We start from the raw sequence: 24760 nt of genomic DNA on the forward strand, positions 1-24760 counted from the left end.
TGAACATCTGAACTTAATTACACCACAGTGATTGACCTCAATGGAAGTTGATAATAACAACATGAATGAACTATATCCAACAATTCTCAGCACCTATGCGGCAAGTTTTCAATGTTTAATATGAAATTTCTATTCTGCAATTCTTTCTATCAATGCTACTTCTGGTGCCACTTATAAAATCTACCCCATTGAATAAAAATTGGCATCACCACCTAAATCTAGGAAAGATAAATAAAACAGGAGTGAACCTCTGAAGGCAAAATTATTTTTAATCATACCCTTTCAATTACAAAAGTATTTATGAAATTCTTTTCAAAACACAGAAGTTAATTACTCACATGATTAAAACTGGGAAAATTAACTTGTAGAAAATGATTCTGAATCCTAAATAGAACAGAAAACTCAAATTTAAATTTAGCTCTTTGTTATCTTTTAAAATCCCTTGAGACATTTCATGTCACACAATTTTTGAGAACACACATTTTTTTTACACTTGATAAATGCAAATAAAGGCCAGAATCTGATGAACTGGCACACCTAAATATCATCTATCTGGGACACTTAAAAAGCAGCAGCTGCAATCGCTAAGGACATTTTTTGGGGGGGTGATTTTGGACTTTCCTACCATTTCCAGTTAAAACATATTAACAAATATTTATACAATTTCATACTTGTTCCACATTGGGGATGGCAAGCATTTGTAACCATTGATCTATAGAGCACATGTCATCCCTTTTAAGGGCTTATTCCATTTTAATTAATTTGAAAAGACATATTGACAATAATCTGGAAACAAAGCACAAAATATAGTAGGGCCACATCTGTTCATTTAAGTTACTAGCAGTATTCTAATCCACAACCAAGAAATGACAACAATTGACAAATGGCTAACAACCAACAAATGACAACAAGTGTTCACCAGGTCAACACACTGTTCCGATGATACTTCGGAACGATTAAAACCAGGTAATGTGAATATCTACCAAAATGAAGGTAATGGTAAGAAGCAAAAAAAGAGGGCAGATATCTTTTTGCAGTATTACCTATTAGTATTGCCAAACAGCCTCCTATTCAACAGAACAGAAATAAATATTAACATTTCTGTAGAACAACCAGAACAAAAGACAATGAGGTCCTCTCATAACTTTTATCTTGAAATCATTAATTGGTGATTCCTGATCAGAAGAGTCATCGGAATACCACTACAAAATAATATGGTAAACCACCTTTGAGTCGCCTGTTACCTACTCTTTGGAAGCACAAACGTTACCTTTTGAGCAAGAACAAACTTAACTCTTTACTGAAAGCAGTTCAAAATTTTGTGAAAATAATTACCTCTCAAAAATGAACAGCACACAACAGTCATGAGTGTGTGAATAAATAACTCCATATTCAATACCAATATGTATTACTTTTAAGTTATGCCCAATTCACTAGTACTAAAAGCGAAAATTAAAATTTCTAAGCAAATTTGCACGTCCACACACAATTACTGATTAATATGATATGCCATTTAATGGGACAATTTTTTTTAATAATAAATCAGCCTTATACCAGGGGACATTTCATTATCCTGTCAACAGTAGACTTTATCCTAACTCTTCAGCATAATCTTATTATAACCAATCACAGATACCCATGGACTCAAAAGACAGGCATTATTAATATGAAAAAAAATTTTTACATTAATGGAGCATCCTGCGACCAAATATACTCTTGGAGATTTAGCTAGTGGGAGTCACAGGACACCCTTTAATGCCTTCACAAATGGTCATAACTCAAAGTCTACTAACCCAGTGAATGGATATTCCAGGATGTGATAATTGACAGACTAGCATGGCTCATGCCAATCTCAATGCAGGCAATTATCTTTCATATTCATGAAAAATTAAAGCTGCATATTCTGCATATTTATCACATTAGAAAAAAACTTTTTTCATCCGACAACAGTGTGTGCTGTGAGTAATTGGGTGGAATTTCTGTTAATTAAATGGACAATTTTCAGAGTGCATATCTTTCAAGTTGTTCCACTTTCCGATCAATCCTTACAAGACACTTTGTGCTTTCCAGATGACACAGTACATCTAACTAATTTTCCACAATCACAAGACTTTTAAAAAAAATTAATTCCTTATGTTCTGTGCCATCTAATCCGGTCAAATGGACCACAAAACACACAACCCACACTCTTTGTAGTAATTCCGTTTAACGCAGCCTTGAACTCCACTAACAGTGGGAACACAATGTTTTCTCACTGATCAATGTTACATACATACAGAATTCAAAATTCCTGGTCCCTGGCAAAACACCAGAGGTGTATTATGCCATGATTTGGTTTTCCACAATCAGCCATTCCATTGAAGGATGTCCATTAGCTAGATGTTTCCATTAAAAAAAAATATTTAATTTTCAAAGTTGATGCTACGTTTAGTTCTAACAGTTTTCATTAAAAGCACAAACAGGAAGTGAAAATATGAGTTAAACCATAAAAAACTACTGAGAATTAAATTTCAGCGGAGTCTATACATTTTACATAAGGTATAGTAATAATAGCTGCATAACTATTAGAATTACATGCACATGAGTTAGAACTTGGATAGGGACTAAACTATTATGAAATAAAGATTGAAGCGAAAAAATGAGAATTCATATTCCCCTGTACATTTGGTATTAGTTTTCAGACTGAAAATTCACTGCAGAAAATTTATTAAATTTACCAGGACACGAAAAACTTATTGCCCAAAACTTTCTCATTTTCAACACACAGATTTTAATGCACTTATGGGAATGTGCCTTAACAAAATTTGGAGATCACGGCACATTCACCACCAAGCAGCAGTTACCAACAATGTCTTCTCTGGAAATAAGTTTGTAAAAGCGCATTAACAAAAATTTAACCCAAATTTACAAAAATTATACCTACTCATTAGATTTCACGCCTTGGTTTACAGCATATCTTTCATTAAAAAAGTTATAAATCAGAAGTGCACTTAAATTGTAAATGCTACCAAGAAATTAAAACGTCCACATTCCTTTAAACAACCAACCTGAATCTCCTTTGGAAAGACTTATCTACCCCACACTAAGACAGTGACTTTTTGCGCTCTTTCAACATTGACCCAAATTTGTTACTTTCAGACAACCCCAGTTCCCAAAAATATCCTATAAAAATCCATGGCATTTAGTGACAAAGAAATTTAAGATGCTTGAATTTGGAAGGAGAGAACATTTGATAACAATACATTATCAAGGTTTTGTGAAATTACTTAACTTCCACTCTGAAAACATAACATCCACAAATAGAGGTAACCCAAATTATGAAGAAAACAACATACACAAGAAAAAATCCTTTTAGATCATTCAAAGAATTATAGTTTAATCAAAATTTTTGGTTCCTACGCATGGCTTTAAGCCTGCAAATTTAGTCTACAAGGTTCACTGTTTCAAAGGTAACGAAAGCTATATACAAAAGTAAATACTTAATAATACTCCTAAGCATTTTCAATGAAAGCTAAAAGAGAGCTAAAATTTCAATTCCAAGAAATGGTAAATGACACCTCTTCTCACCTCCTTAGCTGATAGAAAATGTCCACTTGACACGGTAAGAAAAAGAAGGTGCTATATTCTGGAGGGTTTAGAATATTTTTAAACAAACGATAAAGACTCTATAATTCAACATATGCAATACCTTTGTACAGATTATTAACCATGTATGGAGGCTAATAATTCAATATAAAAATTAACAGCACATTCTATTAAAATATCATCCAATTATCTATGAGAAAATTAAGATTCATTACAGCTGATAGCGAAAAGTCAATGCTATTTTAATTCCACTCCTTTACTGTGTACTCAAAAAGACATTGTGGTAACTATTTATGATATTTATTAATATTTAAAATTTGTAAATTCATATTCATACTTTATGCAGGCAAAAATATTAAAAGATATTCATAGAAGAGAGGAACTTCTTTTGTCTGAAAACCAAAATAGAAGTGTGATTCCCTTAAGCCAAGAGAACATTAGTTATTTGCTCTATGTGAAAATTATAACAATAGTAAAGATTTAGGGTAAAGAGTTAAAATGTGCATCAACAATTTCTTATAAACATTCAGCCTGTAAAACGAAATTTTGGGGTTTCACAAAAAAAAATTACTCACAGGCCAGAAAACATAAAATTCTAATTGTCTATGTAATATGCTTTCATTGTACAATGCAAATGAAGTAAATCAGTGATATTATACAAGACTATCATTACAAGATAATTTCTTCAAGTCAAAAACTTCAAAGAAAACATACCGGTGTTAAACTAAAATTCGATTCAGACAGACTGAGCACACAAACAAAAGCACATTGCATGAGCACAATTACTACTATAATTACAGTGACATTAATAACAACAGGCTACAACAGATCTGTTCAAACAGTAAGCAATGCTAAAACAAGAATTCACTGTATATGGCATTGGTATATTTAAAAATATTATAGTTAATTGATAAGCATTGTTGAATACTATCTAACATAAATGTGCTTCCAAAACCTCATATATGCTCCAACATTACCTATAATATCTCATGTGCAAACACTCCAATGCCAGCAATAATCAGAAATCTATTATACAAAATGTGTTTAATGATTTGAAATAAATTTGGTGACAGGAAATATTTTTAAATACACTTATTTCCTAATTCCTCCAAACACCTAATATCTACAAATTTAAAAGCAAACAGATGATACAAGAATGTAAAACCTAAGAGTTTTTATACATGTTTAGTATTACAACATACCAAAACAGATACATCCAAATAACTTAGAAAAAAGTAAATGCACTTTAAATTGTTGTAATATTTAGTAAATTACAAGGGAAAAGTATAACAAGAGTCGCTCTTTTTCATCTGTTCTTTTCCAAATAGCACCCCAGACCGTGTATAAGAACACTTTAACAATGGCACCAATCACGCTTCGACTGCAAACAACTTTTTTTTTGCTCAGACAATGGCAAACTACAAGGATGTTGACAAAGCTCAATGCTAGAAAAATAAGTCTCATAATTCTGACATTTACTACCTGCAACAATTCAATACTGTTCATCTACACCAAAATTAATATTTTAAACTCAACAAAAAACCAGGGTAAACGTGAAAACATCACCCATTATTTCAATTTTATAAAAAAACTAAATCGAAAAAATGAAACTTCAAGATGAAAAAGTCATCCAAGATGATAAGGATGTTGATTCAAACACTTTTCAAACAATTAAGATTGAAAAGGTCTTGGAGACATAAGAAAGGGTACTGATCTCAAACAAATTCAAATACTGAAACTTTTGTTAAATTGTATTTTTCCACTGTAGTAAATTATACCTTGCAATAAAGTTTTCTTTTTTATTAAGAGTAACAAAATACGAAAATACTTCTTGATGCTATTTTGAATAGCACTCCCAAAAATTGAAAGATTGTCACTCTTCAAAAGCCTACAAAAATAATTAATGCAAAAGAAGTATTACTTGAAGACTTTCTAACAATTCTTTGCAATGGCATGTATGATAAGCACTTGGTAAAATAAATAACTAATCTCTACACTGAGAAAAACCTAGCATCATTTTCCATGTACAAAAAGCATGAAGGTGAAACCAAACACCATTGACACACCATTTCTTCATCAAAGTAAAAATCACAGGCATCTCTTCCCTCTTTTTTTAAGTTTCTTTTAAGAATCTTATTTCCCAAGCATCATTGAGAATGATTTTTTTCATTATTGACATCAACTCCACCCACCAACAAGAAAATCTTTTACAGTTTCTTATTTACACATTAACTGCCTACAGCTCAATTAACTGATATTTGGTGGGAAGGGTTTAGTTTAAAAACTCTCCATACTAAACTTATACCAATCTTGAAAACATATCCAATGATGATACTCTGTGTAATCAACAGACAAAATCTGAAAATAAATAAGAACATAAAAGATCAGTTTCACAGGTGTGATGTAGTCGTATTTTCTTCTAACCAACACATCTATCATGCAACAACAAAAAAGCACATATCCATCATGAAAAATGGAACTGGTATTAAAATTAATGAGTGGGGGGAAGTCCAAACTAAATTTTTTGACCTTTTCATACACAGTGTTGAGAGTAATAAGAAAAAATTCCATTTAAATTCCAAAAACATGTATCTGTCGTTTCCCTATCATCAAAACTCATATCCCTCATTTCTTCAAAATGCCATCCTCTCTTTTCCTTTAAATCTCTTCCTAAAGCTTATCTGCAAGTCACCAAAATGTGAGCAACTTCATTATTTGGAAAGGACACCAAAAGAAAAAATATCCAAAGCACGATCCAGTCATGATATTCCACTCAATCTGACTGGCAAACCATTTTGTCTTCAACGACAACTACTCCTTTAGCAAAAATTTGGACTCGGGAAAATATATCACCATGCATCTTTGTCGTCTGAAATACAATTCACATGCATTTCATCCTATCCCAGAATTTTTATAATGTTGAAATTATATCAAGAAAAATTTTTATGACACCAACAAGACTGGTGACATTTGTAAATGTTGTTAGATCATTTGAATCAGTTAAATTGTATGCCCCATCTAATTTGAATAAATATTAATTAATTTGTAAGTAAATATGGCAAGTTGAGCTTTTAAGAACATCATCCAACAAGTAGGTTGGCCATTAAGTATATTTACCATTTGGTTACTAACAATGTCGACCCCTGATGTTCACTACAGTTTAAGGAAAAATAATATGAATAAAAGGAAAATCAGTGATAGCACTATGAAGGTGCAGGAATTTATTCAAGGGTACGATATTATAAAACTACCATGAATCCTATAAATGTGCTGTGACTTATTAGCAACCAATAAATAGTTCCAGTAAAATTCATTCCACTGAAGGTTTGCTAAGCATTTAAGAGTTGGTTTCCTCTTACCTTCAAAATGAAGGTGAATAGAATCCAACTAACTGTAACACAAAGGAGAAACTAACTTCTCCCACCTATTTTCATCAATGTCACAACAGATGAGCTGGAGCCCTCTTTAATCAATTATTCTAGCTATAAACTAGTCTCTTACTCAAACCAGCAGGAGGGGATAACTTGTCAAACACATCAGACAAGTATTCAATTAATTTCAGATTACAACTTGGAATCACACGTCACTTCAAATATGCCAATTATTAAAGAATATTAACATGAAAATACATGGAATGGACTTTAATGTAAAGTAAATAAATGCTCATTTATTTTAATTCTAGTACACTGGTTAAGCAATAATGTGAATTGCAGAGATTCAATGCTCGCTGATTTTATGTAAAATAGGCAATTCAACCAAAATTCTGATAAAATGGCATCAATGCATTTTCCTAAAACCACTTAAAAATTGCAAACAACATGTTTGATTCATTAACTTATCTCACCCATTAATGTTATCCCTTTGGCTTTCGTATATCACTGCCCAATCTTCTTCCTACTTTTTCTTTGGTGTATTTCTCAGTGGTGTAGCAGGGCGGCCAGAATTCATTCCAGTGTACTGATACTTAGCCTTCTTTTCTGAGGGCTTCAATATCTGAGAGAGATTATTAAAAAACATATAGGATCAGCAATGACAGGACAGATGCATACCAAAAGACTTCAAAATGTACATATATAGGGCACAGTTTATCCTCAAAGGTAATGCCTACCACTAGCAAAAGTCACAGTTACCTTCCAATCCCATCAGCTATAAGGATGACAATTTTCGAAGCACTATGATACTATTTCACAATGCAAAATTGCCTTGACTTATTTTTTGCCAAGGTTGAGCCACAAAGAAGAGTAAACTATTCAACAAACTATGTAAGCTTCAACTAATATTCCACTTTTACTTAAATATTTCATTAGGGTACAATACCAAAATATTGGATGCACCAAGAGGAGTGTTGCAGTTACCAATCACAGAAAATTATTATTAGTTAACCCTTTCGTTGCAGATCACTCTTTGGTAACCTACTCCTAACATGCAAAGGAGAGAGGGAATCATGTCTCCATAACCTTTTATTATTCTCAAAATAATAAAATAACTTAATTTAGATTCCCCATTTATTCAATGGAAAATTTTTATTGATTTATTTTGACGAACATAATTTCAGTAAAATTTCAGTAAGTATGATGGCGCACCACACAGCAGATGGAAAAGGTATGTTCACAGCACCATATCATGCAAACGTACTGGGCACGTTCACAGCAGCGAAAGGGGTAATAAGAGAGGTGATTGATAGCTAAGGCCATATTTAAGGAGAGGTGGGCGATTCTGTTGGGGCAGGATGTTCAAGGAATGGAGGAAGGGTGGAAAGAATCCTGGCATTGGCATTAACCTACTCTTTGAGGCACCCAGGGGTCCACAATTTTATGTCCCATCCAATGGACGACATATTCCTCTTGAAGTGCTCTCTACAAAGCACTCAAGAAGGGATCGGGATATCACTTGAAAAACCTGCCACCCCAGGGATTTGAACCCAGGCCCTTGAGTTGTGAAGTCAGTATGTTAGCCATCATGCATTCCTGATTCCCCAGACAAAAAAATAATCTAACAACTCTTTAATTTGGACATTAAAATCACAATACAATTTTATCCATCCACTACAATACTATGCAAATTGACCTGTTGTCAAATTAAATATGAAACTGCTCCGTTGCATTTATTAGCCACAACTTCAACATTTACATGTATTTCAATTCTATGCATTGTTAATAGGCTGGAATATTAGACTGTATTTAGGTATGTAAGAATTTAAAAAATGATTAAGACTGCTATGGAGTAGTTTTGAGGGGAGGCGACCGACAGCTAAGGTCATTTGCGCCATAGGGGAAGGACAGGAAAGGATGAAGGGTGGAGAGAAACCCGGCGTCGGCATTAGCCTACTCTTTACGAAAGGCGCCAAGGGGTCCGCGGCTTAACGTCCCATCCGACGGACGGCGTACTCACTCAAAGTGCCCTCCACAAAGCACCTCAAGTAGGGATCGAGATACCTCTGAAAAATATTCAACACCGCCGGGATTTGAACCCGCGCCCTCAGGGTGGGAAGCCAGTACGTTAGCCCCCGCACCATCTCGATCCCCGACTGCTATGGAATGAGCTTGGAACATGATTTCAGCTACCTGAGGAACCTTAAATTGAAAAATCATATTCAGACACTTGAAATTATAATTAAGTATTCACCATACTTTCTGCAATATTCAATACATAAAGGATTCTTCCTTTGATTTTTCTGGTAAGAGGACATAAATCTAATCACTCAGGGGCAGAAATAAGAGGACGGTTGATATAAAACCTTCAAACTAATATAATTTCATTGCTCCTTCCTCTTCCACTCCATTTTTCAGGAGAGAGCTCGAGGTAAACCCTAATGAAAAATATATCACAGATTCCACTTGGTAGCACTTCAGTTGTGGCCTTATCATGGATCTTCCTTTCAACACATTAACACAGAGGAATTAAATTTAAGTGAAAACAATAAACTAATTGCAAAACTACTAACTGAGACAAACTAGTGCAAGAAACATCTTAAGTTATTTTTTGAACATCCTACAAACATTTTTTCATCAAAAAAATGCTAAAAATTTTTAAATGAGATTTTCACTGAATAAGCTTTTATTTGATATATTTCATATTATCCATCATCAGTATCTACAAATAATGTTTACGTTCATATAAGAACATAACTTACTTGAAAAGAGCACATGAGTGTTTCATCCACAGACATCATTCCTCCTGCATTGTCAAATTCTCCGCAGTAATTGGGAGCTGAGAACAGTGTGACCAGCTGCCTCTTAGCAAAGAATTCATATCCATCTTCAACCACCTGAGAAAAATGCAGAAATAAATGAAAACATCCAAACAAATACTGTAATTAGGTACTGATGACTTCTAGTATACATTCCTAATAATGATCCCTTATAGCATACCTATCATAAGTGCAAAATAGTGAGTGACAGATGCATGAAAATTTTAAGTGTAATGAAGGCATATTTATAAGACAAGAGTAACCCTACAAAGTGCACATTGCAATCTCTCTCCATAACACTTTAATAGAATCAAAAAAATCATTGACTAAGTCTCTGCAGCATTTCCCTCAATTCTTAAGTGATTACTTACTCAGCCAATCTTTAACTTGCAGGAGCAATGGGTTAGGTCCTTATACAATAAAAATGAGAGGAGCTTAAAAAATAAAGTGTTTGACCAGAGGAAGTCCGTCCGAAAAGGATCCAGCCATGCAATCTTTTGAGAAAAATAGCCTACCTAGAACAATGAGGTCTCAGTCCCCCTTTGAAGTACTCCCCTTGGGACCTCACACACTTATCGCAGCATCTCTTTGACTTTTCACAACAATCTGAAAATTCCTTTTTTGGATTGGTCATCAGCTGCCTCATTGCATTTGCCTTTATCTTGTCAACAGACTAATGGAAAGAGACTGGGCTTTTGTTTCAGGATCACAGCCATAAACCCACAACTCCTCTACAGTTATGACCTTTTTTTTATAAAACCTGGGTCATCGTCTGCGGCTTGGAGCAAGTCCCCTGCAACTGCAGCACTAAATTCTTGATGCTGATAAGAGAAAATAGAATGTGACAAGGCAGCTGATGACCATTCTGTAAAAGGATTTTGTCGATTATTTTCAAGAGTAGAAGAGACGCTGGGATAAGAGTGAGAGGTTCCAAGGGGAGTAGATACTTTGAAGGGGACTAATGCCTCATTGTTCTAGGCAGGCTATTTTTCTCAAAATATTGCATGGCTGTATACTTTCCAGACAGACCTCATACAATGAATCCATGCAAATGGGATATAAGGGTAGGGGCCAGAATTTGGATCCTTCACACGAAAAATTGCATCCCCCAACACAACAACTAACTTTTTGAGTGTGCACACCGCAACAGAAAATTAATTTTGTAGCTACTTTTCTGATACCAGCCAAAATGTTTCCACACACAAATGCTTAATAAATTTGGAAAAGATTTTGATATAAATATACTGCAGATATAATCTGCAAACCAGCTTAACGATGTATCAGTTATCGCCTACTATCATTTTCAAATATCCTTGGGCCTATCCCTTCTTCCATGCTGGAAATTCACTGATTACCAGGAGGTTGGAGTGAGTTTCTGTAACTCATAGCTCAAACTCAAAATTTGGCATGCTTATGGAAGCATGTGTTGGCACCATTGTCCTACAGGATCTTAGATGCCATTGTTTTCATGCAGGGGCTTTATCTTTGACAATAACACAGGTCTCCAGGGCCACAGGATTATCTGGAGAAACGGATGATTCTCAAGGGAACATTAAAAAACGAAAGTTACTCCTTTTCTCTGTTGATAATTATAAAAATATCAGTCATGTTACTTGTGATTACCTGGTTGACTTGACATCACATGGCACAAATCAGCTTTCTGTCACCAATTTGTCTCCATAAATTGTTCAAAGATCCATGATAAGCTTTCAAAGAAACATCCCCAGGAGGGGAAACTAAAACAAATAATGATGGAGAAAGTGAAAGCTACGCACAGAAGAGGAAAGGTGATCAATAAAAGTGAGAGGGAAGGAAAGGAGTACAAAATCCAGAGATGAGATGGACGAAGCTAACAGAATGGATAAACGAAAAACAAAAAAATAACTTGTGTTTTCAGGCAAACAAAAGCAACCAAAGGACTTGGCAACATAGCATGCAGATTTATCAAGCGAACACAATGGAAGACTGGAGCAACTAGAGTTTTTAAATGCAACAATTTCAGAGTGTAACAATCCATTCGCCTTGACCGGGATACAAATGCCTGTGACATTGTATGTACGATATTTCGTCACAACATCTTGTTCCTTTAAAGCCCCAAAAATTTCAGAGTTAAAGAGGACGCCTTGATAGCTTAACTGGCTAAAGCACTCAACCGGACATTGAGGGATCCGGGTTCGAATCCCGGTCAAGGCGAATGATTTTTTAACTCTGAAATTGTTGCATTCAAATGCACATTAGCGGATGGCTCCATTAAAAGTTACCGTTACGGCATCTCCCACAGTTTCTTTGAAATTGAGTTTTTAAAGGTTAGACCCGAGCTATTGCATCCAAGTTGGTCACTGAAAAGCCAGGGACTAAGTTCTCCAAGCCTCAAATAAACAGGATCAGCCCCTCATTCCCAAATACATCCAAAAATGATAATAATAGCTAGCAGTACTCAAAGAAAGAGTTCCTCACCAATGATTATGTATTCCAATTGTTCTTAGCACACCTTCATATCATAAAGAGTAATTATTCCATAAGTGTAGCCTATCAAAATTTGCCATAAAGGTGATACCATTTCAGCAGGAATTACTCTCACACTTTAAAATCTTAAAATCATTGGTTGACTACAAAGAATCCTGCATAAGTCTAATCACCAATCTGTTTGTGATGAGGATAGTTGCCTTTTTGCCTTTGACTTTTATTTTCTCACACAGATTTCCGCAAATACCACTCAAGATAATCATATGCATTTGGAATTGGATCTGCAGAGCTGCCTGTGAAGCTTTTGTTGAAAGCCTAGCAAATACTCCAAGAGCACTACAGTGATTTCCATCATTTGCCTACATGTACCTAAAATAATGGTTCCATTTTGTGCTACGAGACTTAATGGGAAAGAACAAATGTACAACATCAGCCACAAAATTTAAAAAAAAAATATTGACAGCAAAACTTATAATTTACGTCTATCATTATATTTCGATTCCTGTAACTCCCATGAGAAATTGGAAGGAGACAAACAGAGACAAAAATTACCGTATCTATTCACTCCTCATTTATATTTCTGTTGTAAATGTGAAAATAATGTTTTCTGCAATGAATTTAGGTTAATTCTTACAAAATATGCCTGATTATGTACCATAAAAATTGTACCTATCAGTTCAAATCATCAGTTAGGAAGTACATACACAGATTTGGGACTACTTTGCTTCTTGCCTGAGGACAGAGGCGTTTTAATAAAAAATAACAAATACCCAGAACCACTGCCAATTCTTTTTCAGGCCAATCGAAGGAAAGATATCACCATGACTTGGCAAAGACAAGAATAGCAAATAATCAATAGGAGAAATGTAGTAATGTAATTCAGAATACCAGCCCTGACCTACATAATTACAGGTGTTAAAAGAGTTGTGTGTGTCACTGTGCACCACTATGTCAATACAGTACAGGCTCCTAATTACTTATTTTCTTGCATATAATAAATGTGAAAAGTAAATGTGTTCATATTTAATGTCGTGAGATGACAAAATTAGAAAATAAAATGTATCCACTATCACTCAACTCTACAAATCTGAATACCGATTTCCAACATACCTCAAAGGTAGTTTCACCAAAAACTGTAGCACCTAAAACATGCACAATATGCTTTTTAATTTTTGTTTTAAATTTTAATGAAAACAGATTATATTGCATTCGCAAATAAAATCAGGATGCTATTACAGAACTTGCATGCTTAAATCTTCACCACTGTTACATATAAATACCATTTTAATATTTTAGAGAGAAATGTACATGAAATCCTTGTTTGGTAACATTAACACCCCAATTGAACTTCATGAAAATTTGGATATTAAGAACAATACGTGTTCAATAAAAAGTGATAATAAATTTGTATTCAAGTTTTTTGTACAAATATTTAATTTCATGTTGTACTGTTACCTTTATTTGTTATGTATATGGTATAATTTTCACTGGTTGGACTCAGTATTGCATTACTACCAGCCATTTTAAGTTGAAAAGCTCAAATCACCTAAGTAGTGATGATGATAAACCACAACACTACATCAAAATTTTGCTTTTGCCAGAAAAATTGTTTGTCCTCAGTGGGTTCGAGACTGCTCATACCCAAACAATGGTATGTTATTCTGTTTGCAGTTGAAATTAATGTATCAGGAAGGTGATGGGATTATTTCGGACATCATCTCTGTAGATGAAACTAGGTTACATCAGTTTGATCCTGAGGGCAAACAGCAAAACTAGTGTGGGAGCCTCGGACATCACCAACAGAAAAAGTCATCTGTGATGACTTTTGCTGAGTAAGTTATAGTGATCATTTTCCAATATTCAAAAAATGGTGTATCTGATGCTGCCTACTTTAAAGAAGAGACTAAATGGTATTCATAAATTAAATGTGTGATTATAGAGCTTGTATCCTTTGACCTATAAAATTAACCATTGTTAAATATTTAATAAAATATTTTTAAAATTGTATTTGAGATAAATATATTCCACTCTCAAAATGTAATACCCCCTCGACATTTTTAATTGAATAGGAAAATACAATTCAGTTAAAGCTAAGAAATTGTTAACTACTTTTCCAGAGAACTTAATTTTTAACTTCCTCTAACTATGAAATTATTCTGAAATATTAATACAATAAACTATAGATATCAAGCGGATTTTCATCTCCATTTGACTACTCTGACGAACAGACCTCAAAGGTCCTGACAAATTTCATACAATGACACCTTGATGCCCATAACAATAAATAACACGACTAACATAAATAACTAAATACAGCCATGAAGTTTGTGAGTTTACATTTTAAGTATAAGTTACTCATTTCTAGCCATATAGTGATAAGCTATACCAAATCCTTCATGTGGCCAAATGATTTTTCTGTTTTTGAACGATATGCCACAAAAAGATTTTACCCTATCACGAGCAAAACAGGTATCTTTTAATGGAAGATGTATGCACATTATTTATACCAGCCAAGCAGGCATAACATTCAATCAGTAAACGCTGGAGACCAAATATTTCCAAGCTTATCACATATGGTGGTAAGTCAGACCAAACTTTGGAGAGGAATAAAGATAAAATTGAATTTTGCCAGGAATCACATGGTAATTTAATTTAAAAGAAGAAATCTAAGAAATTTGAGGTCTAGGCCCTTGTAAATAACAAATTTAAAGAAAATCTCCAACGGCCTAAATAAATTACCACTACTTGTCCAAAAGGAAATCTAAAACTCGCTGCGATGGGTTGTGGGAGAAGGAATTCTACAATAGTTATTATTATTATTATTAATTTTTAGTGACCAAACCACTGAGCCAGAATACCCTCCAGTAGAGATTTGAAGGAATGTTACTTCCTTGCCAGTACCAACTACAGACACACACACACAAACCAAAATGGGATCCTTCACAGGGTTGAAGAGAGACTGGTAAGGATGCCTGGGTTATGACTACAAAAATCACCTGGGACTGTTTACGGGAACCAATTCTAGACCAGGGACAAGCACTGAGTAGACACACTCGCAAACAATCACTCGCACATTCAAAGAGAGTATAAATCCTGAGACAGTATTACTCAAATTGAACAAAGTCAAGAGAAATAGCAACAAACAGGGAGCTTATACCATTAACAATAATGCCTTAAACATGCAAAACTCATTTGACTCTTCTTTCATTAAATTGACAGGAAGATCTTCACTAAATCAATTTTAACTTTTTGACAATGTCCGATTTCCATCAAATAACACCTGATTGAGTAAAATTACAAATTAACACCTGATTACAAATTAACAATCTTAAAATCATGCCCCTAACCCTAAATAAATTACCCAAAACAATGATAGTACCTGATGTGCACGGCAGATTAGATCCAGGTCATGTCGATCCAAGAATTTACTCACTACATCAGAACCAAAGGTAAAAGAAACACCACGATCATTCTCACCCCAACCTTGGACATCTTTGTCTGGATCTGACCAGAGCAAATCACACAGGAGACCTGAAAATGGAATGAAAATTGAGGGCAATGCCAACATTTCAAAGATGCATGTCTAAAATTTTGACAATGGACTTTACAAGAAGGGGGAAAACTTGAACAGTCAAATCTGTAGGTTACTCAATATTCAACCATTAGCAATTGAAGGATAATTAACTAATGAAGTGCCATCAGACGAGGCATGCACTAAATATGAAATAAAGTCCTTTTTCAATGAAAAATATGACGCACATAGAACTTCAGTATGGCCACTAAAGGTGGATTATTTGAACAAAAAGTTTTTAACTAGAAGTTTATAAACTTTAATTCCCTTGACTCAAAATATGGAATTCAAGGAAGCTACATGCAACAGTCCTAAACTTTGAAAACAAAATTGAAGGTAGAATGTATGCTAGCAACCATATTCAGATTTTTGTAAAAATAACTATGGTGCAACACTACCACAATTTCTTCTTTCTCTCAAAATTGGTGCATTTAAGGAATGTATGAAAATAAACTTGCTGCACTATTCCAAGCCCAGTCTCACAACCATTCCAATCATCACTTACTTTGCAGTTGATGTACCCCATAATTAAATGAATAAGACGTAAGGTTATGAATAATTGGCAGACTTCAAAAAGGAAAATCATAAATCATGGCAAGGGAAATTGGCCATTTCTTCAAACATATTCTTTAGATTGCATCGGATTCTGATCACCATAATAAAATAAATTCATGTGATTATCCCCACAACATTTCATCCATTCAAAAGAGAAATGCGAGACTAACCCACAACAAATGTCATTGAGATTCTTCAGTTTATCCATTCAGAAGGTCCAAATATTACCCAGCGTAATTAAAGATAAGATTCTTCAGCGATCCTTTAAAAAATTCTGTTCGCTCACTTTTACCATGAGGCTATTATTATATCACCAGCCTAACTCAATGTCCATTACAGACTGACATTATTTCAGATCCTATAATGTTATCCCATAAATTCACTTACACAACAACATTAATTAACTCTCCAAATTTACCCAGATGCTACGAATTTGAACAATATTCAATCACATTTCAATATGTTATGCAAATTCCACAAAGTTACGCCTGAGACAACATATTCAATCAGGCGATGAAAGCAACTATACATTACAAAACTTTAGACTGAATACAAAATATGGTATGGTTTTACACTTACAAAAATGATCATATTATCTTAAGTTATTATAAAAACCGAAGACCACCAAACAGTATACTCTATGAATGTAAGACTTGGTGTAACTTTCTAATACCCATGAGAACAGAACAAGCATCTGTTAATTAACACATTGGATGGTAGAAACTATCTCACACACATTGAGAGACTCTGAGTCATTTTCCCCTGTCATTATGGAAGCTAAGTATGGTATAAGTATAATAAAAATTTAAGATGAAATTCCACATAGAATCGGACAAAGACAAACCTGTATCTGGAACATCTGTTGGCCTCATTATCCTCCTTATTTGTTCCATCCCTTGTAAATCTGGACTGAGCCCTCCATGACAGCAAAATATCTTCTCATCAATTATAGCAGCAATTGGCAAACAGTTAAAACAATCAGTGAATGTCTTCCACAGTTTAATGTTGTACCTCCTTTTACCTGTCAGAGTAAAGTAGCAGCACATGGCACATGTTACATTTTCATAATATTTGCAAAGCAGAAATTGGAAGGCAAAGTGTAAAACATGTTTGTACATACTCGGAAATGTATATGTATACAAAGTAAATCGAAAGGAAAGTAAAAGTAGGCATACATTTAAAACTAATACAAAATACACAAAACAAAATAATCATCCATTACACACAAAATAACTAAACATAATTTGAGTAAATTATACAACAGAGGCAATAATAATATAGGAACTTCAATTTTATCAATCAAAATTTATCAACATTTTTGGAATATTTTCATAGAACTACTTCATTTCAGGTCATTGAACATGTTTACATTTAAAAGTTAGCAATTGTATCAAAATTGTCAGTATGACATTGAAAATGCACTGATGATGTAACTGACACAATAAGCACAGAAATTTTAGTAAAAAGATACAAAAACCCATACAGGATTTTTCTTTCAAAAGAAAAAAAACATCTGCATCAAGGTAAAACTAAAATTACTTTTTACAGATATTGGTAATAGCAACTGTACTACTAGAATTGGCCATATCTATTGACACATACAAATCTCTTAATTCTTTAATTGAAAACACAAGCAAATCTAACAACTTCTTACGTCAACTAAATATAACATTGACTACCTACATTTCATAAAAAACCATGATTTGATATCTACATCTCTCAAAGTATTCTTAACAGGTAAACACAGATAGTTAAGTTTTATGTTGACTACCATAATTGAAAATAAAAAACAAGATAGAAAGTTTTGACAAAACGTTATATTCAACTAGCATAGGAAGAGCAAGCCATTAACGATCACAGACATTTTAAAATACATAATTTTAACACCCATTAATTAAAGAGCATATGTCATCTCAAAGCACAGGTACTTACATTCATCGTAGAAACCATATATTCTGTTGATGCTTGCACATTCATGATTACCCCTCAACAGAAAGAAGTTTTCTGGATACTTGATTTTGTAAGCAAGTAAGAGGCAAATAGTCTCTAATGACTGTTTGCCGCGATCAACGTAATCTCCAAGAAATAAATAATTTGCCTCTGGTGGGAAGCCACCATACTCGAACAGTCGTAACAAATCGGTATATTGGCCGTGTATATCACCTGCAGTTGACAAAATGAAATTTTATTTATAAGATAACAATGTAATATGATCACGATTGCACCAAATCTAAATGTGCTAAAAACTTGCCACATATTTTAAGGGGTGCCTCCAACTCTAAAAGAATCGGCTGTTGTAGAAATATTTCTCTCGATTTCAAACAAAGGCCTCGAACTTCGGCCTCTGTCATCTGCACTGATTTTCCAGGACGGCATCCTCTCACTGGAAGAACAATAGAGGAAACTTAAATTCTAATAAGGGCTATTGGTAATAGTATATTCAATTTTAGGGACCAAGAAAGAGCATCGTGTCATTATACTAATACATCACGATATTTCAGGTTCTACGACATTACTATAAACCATTTTGTTCATTCAATATATTAATTTTAGGTAATCGTCTTTCCCCTTTACCATTCAAAAAAATACGGAAGTAAGCTCGTGTAAACTGCAAGAGGAATTATTAATCGAATTTCACATAAAACTCATGATCACAATTGGGGAATGTCTTCGGATTTTATCCCGGGACATTGCCATGAATTCGAATGAAACATGAAATTCGTGTAAAAGATAATGCATAGATCTTTATTTTCTCCAACTCTTAGAGGATTTGCCTTCATTTCAGCATCAAATATTTTTGATATAGGATTCCTACTTCACGAGATATTATCCACCAACTTTGGTTATCGGTTGATAATTTCCCCAAGATTCAGAGGCATCTTTCCCGGTTTCCAATTATATCCGAGAGATGTCTCGTCCATAGTTTCATATCCCTCATTTAACAAATTCCTTAGAAAGCGACTTCCAATTATTTCACCTGATTACAACTTACAAAAATTTTTCACCCCATAATTGCAGTTGCTCACTGTTTAGGTAGCCACTTTAAGAACAGTAATTCCACGTCGATTCGAGTAAAACCTCACGCGAACTACTTTAATTCCAATGTTATTTTTCCTACGAACTGTTTAAACCTTGGTTGGCACATTTGCACAATATTTTATTTCCAAGGTGCTTCATTTTATTTCATTCTCTGGATATAAGGGTTGGTATCCAATCAAGGGAGGTATGATTAAATTTGCCCGTAAGCCCACCTAAACCTAGTAAAATACCTTCGCACTCATAAAAATCAAAAAGCTTTCTATCGAAGTGGACATTTAAAGCGAATACAAGCCCTAGGTCCAAAATTCCGGTGAAATAGTTCCCACGCCACCGTTTCGTACTTCAACTTTTGAGACATATCAACATTAACTAATTTGAACAAAAATCCTTTTCCCATCCTGATTAAGGAAGTCAAGGAGTGACAGCTATGAGAACTATACATAATTTATGCAACGCAGGCTTAGCATATGTATTAACAAATTGACAGTTTATTTTCTGTGGCATATACTGAACACTAACCACCAACTGGTACTGACTAGACGAGTAGCTCGTGAAATATATTTTGCTTCTTCATTGGAGAGTCCATTAAATTATTTAGAAGTGACAAAAAGAAAAATATTTAACAAAAACATTTTAAGCAAAAACTCAGAGAACACTATAAAATAAGATATAATGATGAGTAATTACACGAAAAGAAATTTCAATGAAAAAACCATTGCATGATTACCATCAACCATAATAATTAATAAGGTAATTACTTGCTACTGTAGTTTTTGGATGATGAAAGCTATCAAATGAATATTTTGTTTCTCCTAACAAAACCTATCCTATGCTTGCCCTTTTCTGATTTGCCAAACTTTCTCCCCTCTATCACAGTCTTCATATTCCCACTGATTATCAATATGCTCTTCATATGATTTTCCTTTCTTCTTATGATTTATTCCAACAATCCCCTCTCCTTGTCCACCATACCTAGCACATCCTCCTTGGTTTTCTGATCTGTCCACTTCCCCTTCTCCATAACCATTTTCAAAACCCTCCAATCTAGGTCTTTCATATGGCTTCAGTGACCATGTTTCCGCACCGTACATAACTATGCTACAAATCTAAGTTTTGACACACCGTTTCTTAACATCATTACTCAACGTCCCTGTCATCAACTCCTTCCTTAAGGAAGCCTCTTTGCCAAGAGCAATTCTTCTCCTTACGTCCCAACTACTTAGACCATTTTGGTCCAATACTATTCCGAGATACAATTGTCCCACCTGCTCCAGTTTTTACCCTCCTATTTCAATGATAAACTTAGCCTTTCTCTTTCTGGAAAACTGCATGACCTTTGTTTTACTTAAATTGATTCTCATCCCATTTCTATTGCACAAAACTTCCAATTCACTTGGAAATGCTTGCAACCCCTTGGCTGACTGACAATCTACAACTTGGTCATCAGCAAACCTGATTTTAAGAATTCCCTGCCGACTTTCATTCATATTTCCAGTTCTTCCCATGCCTCTTTAATCATTTCCTCCACATATACATTGAACAGAACCGGTCATAATGGACAATCCTGCCTTACACTTTCCATCCGGACTCACCGTTCCCCACTAGCATCAGAACAGTCAGAGACATGTACAGGTTGCAGGTCAGCCTCCTGTCCCTCCAATCTACTATTTTCTACAATATAATAATTAATTTTTTCCCAATTCACTCTATCAAAAGACTTTTTGAAATCTACAAAACAGGCAAATGGTTCCATTAATGATCTCATTACTGCAATGGCATCATGCATGGCTCTCCCCTTCCCAAACCCAAACTGATCATCCCCAAAGAAATCATTTGCCCTACTCTCCATCATTTAATTAATGATCCTGAGAAACTCTTTAGCTGTGTAGGAAATCAACCATTGTTCCGCAGTCCTTACATGATGTAGCCTTTAACTTTTTTGGAAAAGGAACTAACACTGATCTCACTAAGTCTTACATCCTGATTCCTCCCTCATAGATGCTATGAATCAGTCTATATAATCTTACTCCCACATTTTCCTAAACCTTTAAGTAGTTCTGCAGGAATGTTATCTATCCCTTTAGCATTATTTGATTTTATCTCCCTTAATGCCCTTTCAGTCTCATCGTCAAGTACATGTATGCCTAGAACTAAGCTATCTTCATCAATGTCATGTCGTCTCTCCATGTCTAACCTTATAGGCTTAAGTACTTTACCATATAGTTCTCCTATATATTCATTCCATCTCTCTTAGATCTTTTCTGTTTCAACTGTCATCTTACCCAACTGTTAACACATCTTCCCGTCTTACTTCCCAATTGTGATTTAATATTCCTACATAAGGCACCAATTTCACCCATCTTAAGGCACAGTGCGAAGATATGGAAAGTTTACTTTACATACTATATCTTTGCATTATGCTTTCAAACACACTTATTTTGCTCTATTTGTTACCAGTCTCAATTTATTATTTAACTCTTTATACTTCCTTCGGCCTGACTGTGTTTACATTCTTCCATTTCCTCCTCTAATTTATCTTTCAAACCATTTCATCTGCGATCGATGATTTCCTTGCCCTTTTCCTGTTAACAGTTCCTATTGTTTCTTTTTGCGGCTTTCAATCTCCCTTTCTTAATGTATTTCCATTTTTCCTAGATAGTACTTAGATCTTTTCCCTCATTCATGATTTTCTCTACAGCCCGCTGATACTCCTTCCTAGTCATTCCAGCAAATGCTTCTAAATTCCATCTCTTAACCCACCCCCTGACTTACCTTTCCATTAACTATTGTGTAGGTATATTAAAGTGGGGAGCAGAGCTACAGTGATCAGTCAACATTTTTAAATAAATATGCTATACCTGTATTTAAAACTGATATCAATTAAAATGTATTGCTGTTTACATTAACTCCATAATGCTTAGGGCGTTATCTCATCAAATTCGCAATCAAAAGGCACTAAAAATTTCCATTTTGTCAATACCATTTAAATGTGTTATACCAGATTCATTTAAATACGATATGGTTAAATGTGAGGACGATTTTCAACACCCTTTTGGATCCAGGGTAGATTACCTCTAGAGATTTGCAACTTTAAGTAATTTAGCTCTTTCACATTGATTTTTACAAGGCAAAGAAGATATTTTTAAACTGGCATTGTCACAATGTTTCAATACGTGCCTTATTGGACACAAAGGTTTGTGTCTTAAAAAATATTCATGTTTGGGCTAAAATAATATAAATATTTTTCGTTACCAACATTAACACCACTTACGTGAAAATAATAAAAATTAAAAATGGCTATCTTGGGACCTTGGTTGAATTGATATGGCATGACCTAGTAAGTATTCCTCGCATGACATTCTACATATACGACTTATGGGCAGTTTTCCGCTTTATTTAATTCTACTGAAGCATAGAAATCACTGAGCCCAAGGTCACAATGACTTATAAAAAGCTTGGGTTTCGTGCAGGTACATATCACTTCGTTATTTACCATATTGAATGCATTGGCAGTAGTTATTGCGGATGACGACCGACAACTGAGGTCAACAATCTAACTAGGGTTATATAGGGAATTAGATGGTGTTCGGAATTTTAGGGAATAGAGGACGAGTGGTAAAAAACTCGATGCCGGCATTGCCTCTTCTTAACGGGAAGTACCGAGGAGTGAACAATTTAACGTCCCATCTGATGGACAGCGTACTCCACTCGAAGTGTTCTCGATAGAGCATCTCGAGTAAAGATCGTGATACCATTGAAAAATCCAGCCACCACCAGGGCTCTCTGTTTGAGAAGCCAGCACACTGATCACGGCACAAGCCCAATGACGAGAGCTATTACCCATATTTGTTTTGGAACTGTCAGCAACTGGTTTACTCCATCCATGCCCCAAATATTGTTGCGGTAAATTGATAAACAGAATTTTTTACAAGGCTGTGTAATTATTTCGGTCTGTCCCTCCGATTAAAACCCGCGTACCTCAACAAAGAAGAGTTTAAACTCTACGATAGCAGCTCCTCTGGTCTGAATTACAATAAGAATTAAGATGGCGAACACAAAGAATGTCACGGAAGAAATGTATAAGTTAAGCGCCATGTAAATACTTATCTCTTACAACACCTAACAGCATATTCATAAAAATTATAACGTGCACTATTCGCGAAAAAAAGTTCTTTGCAATCGGATTCTCTATTGATTTTATATAAATGTTGATGTCCGGAGACCGAATCCGTTAGTTCGTAAAGCGCGAAAGTGGTGTTATTAACAACGAATTTCACGTACGTTAAAAATTATTATCATATTATTTGCTCAAATATCGCCAAATATTACAGAAATGAAGAAATTAGCTTGCAACTTACCTTCTAAAAGTCGCTGTATGAGGCTATCTACGTTCAGCTCGATGTCCGCCATTTTCTTCGTCACCTGACGTAACTGACGTCAAAAAAGCGCCCCAAATAAAGAGAACTGAGGAGCGATAATCGTTGTCATGGATAAAGGTGAAGTTATTTTTTAATGGTATCATGCCAAGACATTAAAATGCACATTAACAAGGATATTTCAATTTATGGCCAGGAAATAAATGTTCTAGGATTAAGCATCGCAAAAGGTGTACATACCCTTGAACTAAAAGAAACAGTCTTGTGCCGCGACTTGCGCTTACTGCCTGCTAGCCCGTGTTGCACGCTGAAGATAAATGTTTCTAGTGCCGATTTGTATTGAAAGGTAAAATGACCCTTGCGGGATAAGCCTGTTAGAAATATAAGTGACTTTTGATTGCGATTACAGGAAGTCCAAGTCGATTGAAGTGATCCTATAACTTCTCCTTCGGAACTGGTTCCACTGGAGGCATGGAGTATAAGGGATAGTGCTAGGAAAAGGGGTTATATTAGGGAAATGTGAGTGTTAGGTATAAAGTGGGTTGTGGTCAGTGTTCAGTGATTACAGGAAGATATTCGTGTGGTAGTGCCTCATCCCTCTGAACTATCCAAGATTGGACTTCGGTTAACTACGACCTGGGATAATTTTATCATGTGTTTACAAACTCATTTTTCCATAAAAATTACCGCATAAAAAGGCGTCCTCCTCCCCAGTTAATTCAACCAAGTAATTTCATTTCAATGATCATTAGTTATGTCATTTGCTAAAATATACACGACGTAATGCTCCAATTTAACTAAAATAAGAATTGATATAGAATACCTATTTCACATCTGCGCTGCCAAAGTTATTTACGTAGCTGGCGCTGAGTTTTTGTTTTATATTTTACGCCCGTCTTTGTTTAATATTCGCTTGAAAATACTCATGTCTGAAATTATGTGTTGGTTCTAGTAATGCCAACGCAACCGAAATGTATA

General features: G+C 34.7%; 2 protein-coding genes and 1 non-coding gene across 3 annotated transcripts in view; 2 read left to right on the top strand and 1 right to left on the bottom strand.

Moving 5' to 3' along the window:
• Positions 1 to 24760, top strand: part of Ak2 (Adenylate kinase 2) — a 177488-nt gene that overhangs the window by 30835 nt on the left and 121893 nt on the right. The gene's annotated exons all lie outside the window — the stretch shown is intronic.
• Positions 244 to 23852, bottom strand: LOC139688059 (serine/threonine-protein phosphatase PP1-beta catalytic subunit). Its single transcript, XM_071585476.1, has 8 exons — positions 23765 to 23852; positions 18619 to 18750; positions 18300 to 18530; positions 17212 to 17388; positions 15621 to 15772; positions 9719 to 9853; positions 7430 to 7578; positions 244 to 5943 (listed from the first exon to the last, which is right to left on the bottom strand). Exons 1-7 carry the CDS (start codon positions 23814 to 23816, stop codon positions 7480 to 7482), a joined length of 978 nt encoding a protein of 325 aa, XP_071441577.1. The 5' UTR covers positions 23817 to 23852; the 3' UTR covers positions 244 to 5943; positions 7430 to 7479.
• Positions 11896 to 11968, top strand: TRNAS-GGA (transfer RNA serine (anticodon GGA)). Its single transcript has one exon. It is a non-coding gene; the product is annotated as a tRNA-Ser (tRNA).

The sequence above is a fragment of the Hetaerina americana genome, unplaced genomic scaffold (genome assembly GCF_022747635.1).
Source record: "Hetaerina americana unplaced genomic scaffold, ioHetAmer1.1.p SCAF_2, whole genome shotgun sequence".
Classification (NCBI taxonomy): Eukaryota; Metazoa; Arthropoda; class Insecta; order Odonata; family Calopterygidae; genus Hetaerina; species Hetaerina americana.

Bases quoted from the DNA above. Each gene is read 5' to 3' on its own strand.
- LOC139688059 (XM_071585476.1), bottom strand. From the start codon at position 23,816: ATGGCGGACATCGAGCTGAACGTAGATAGCCTCATACAGCGACTTTTA. The intron at 9,854-15,620 runs GTACTATCATTG...CATTTTTCTCAG, and splicing joins TAATCTGCCGTGCACATCAG to GTGGTTGAAGATGGATATGA. The intron at 7,579-9,718 runs GTAAGTTATGTT...AATCTCTCTCAG, and splicing joins CACTCATGTGCTCTTTTCAA to ATATTGAAGCCCTCAGAAAA.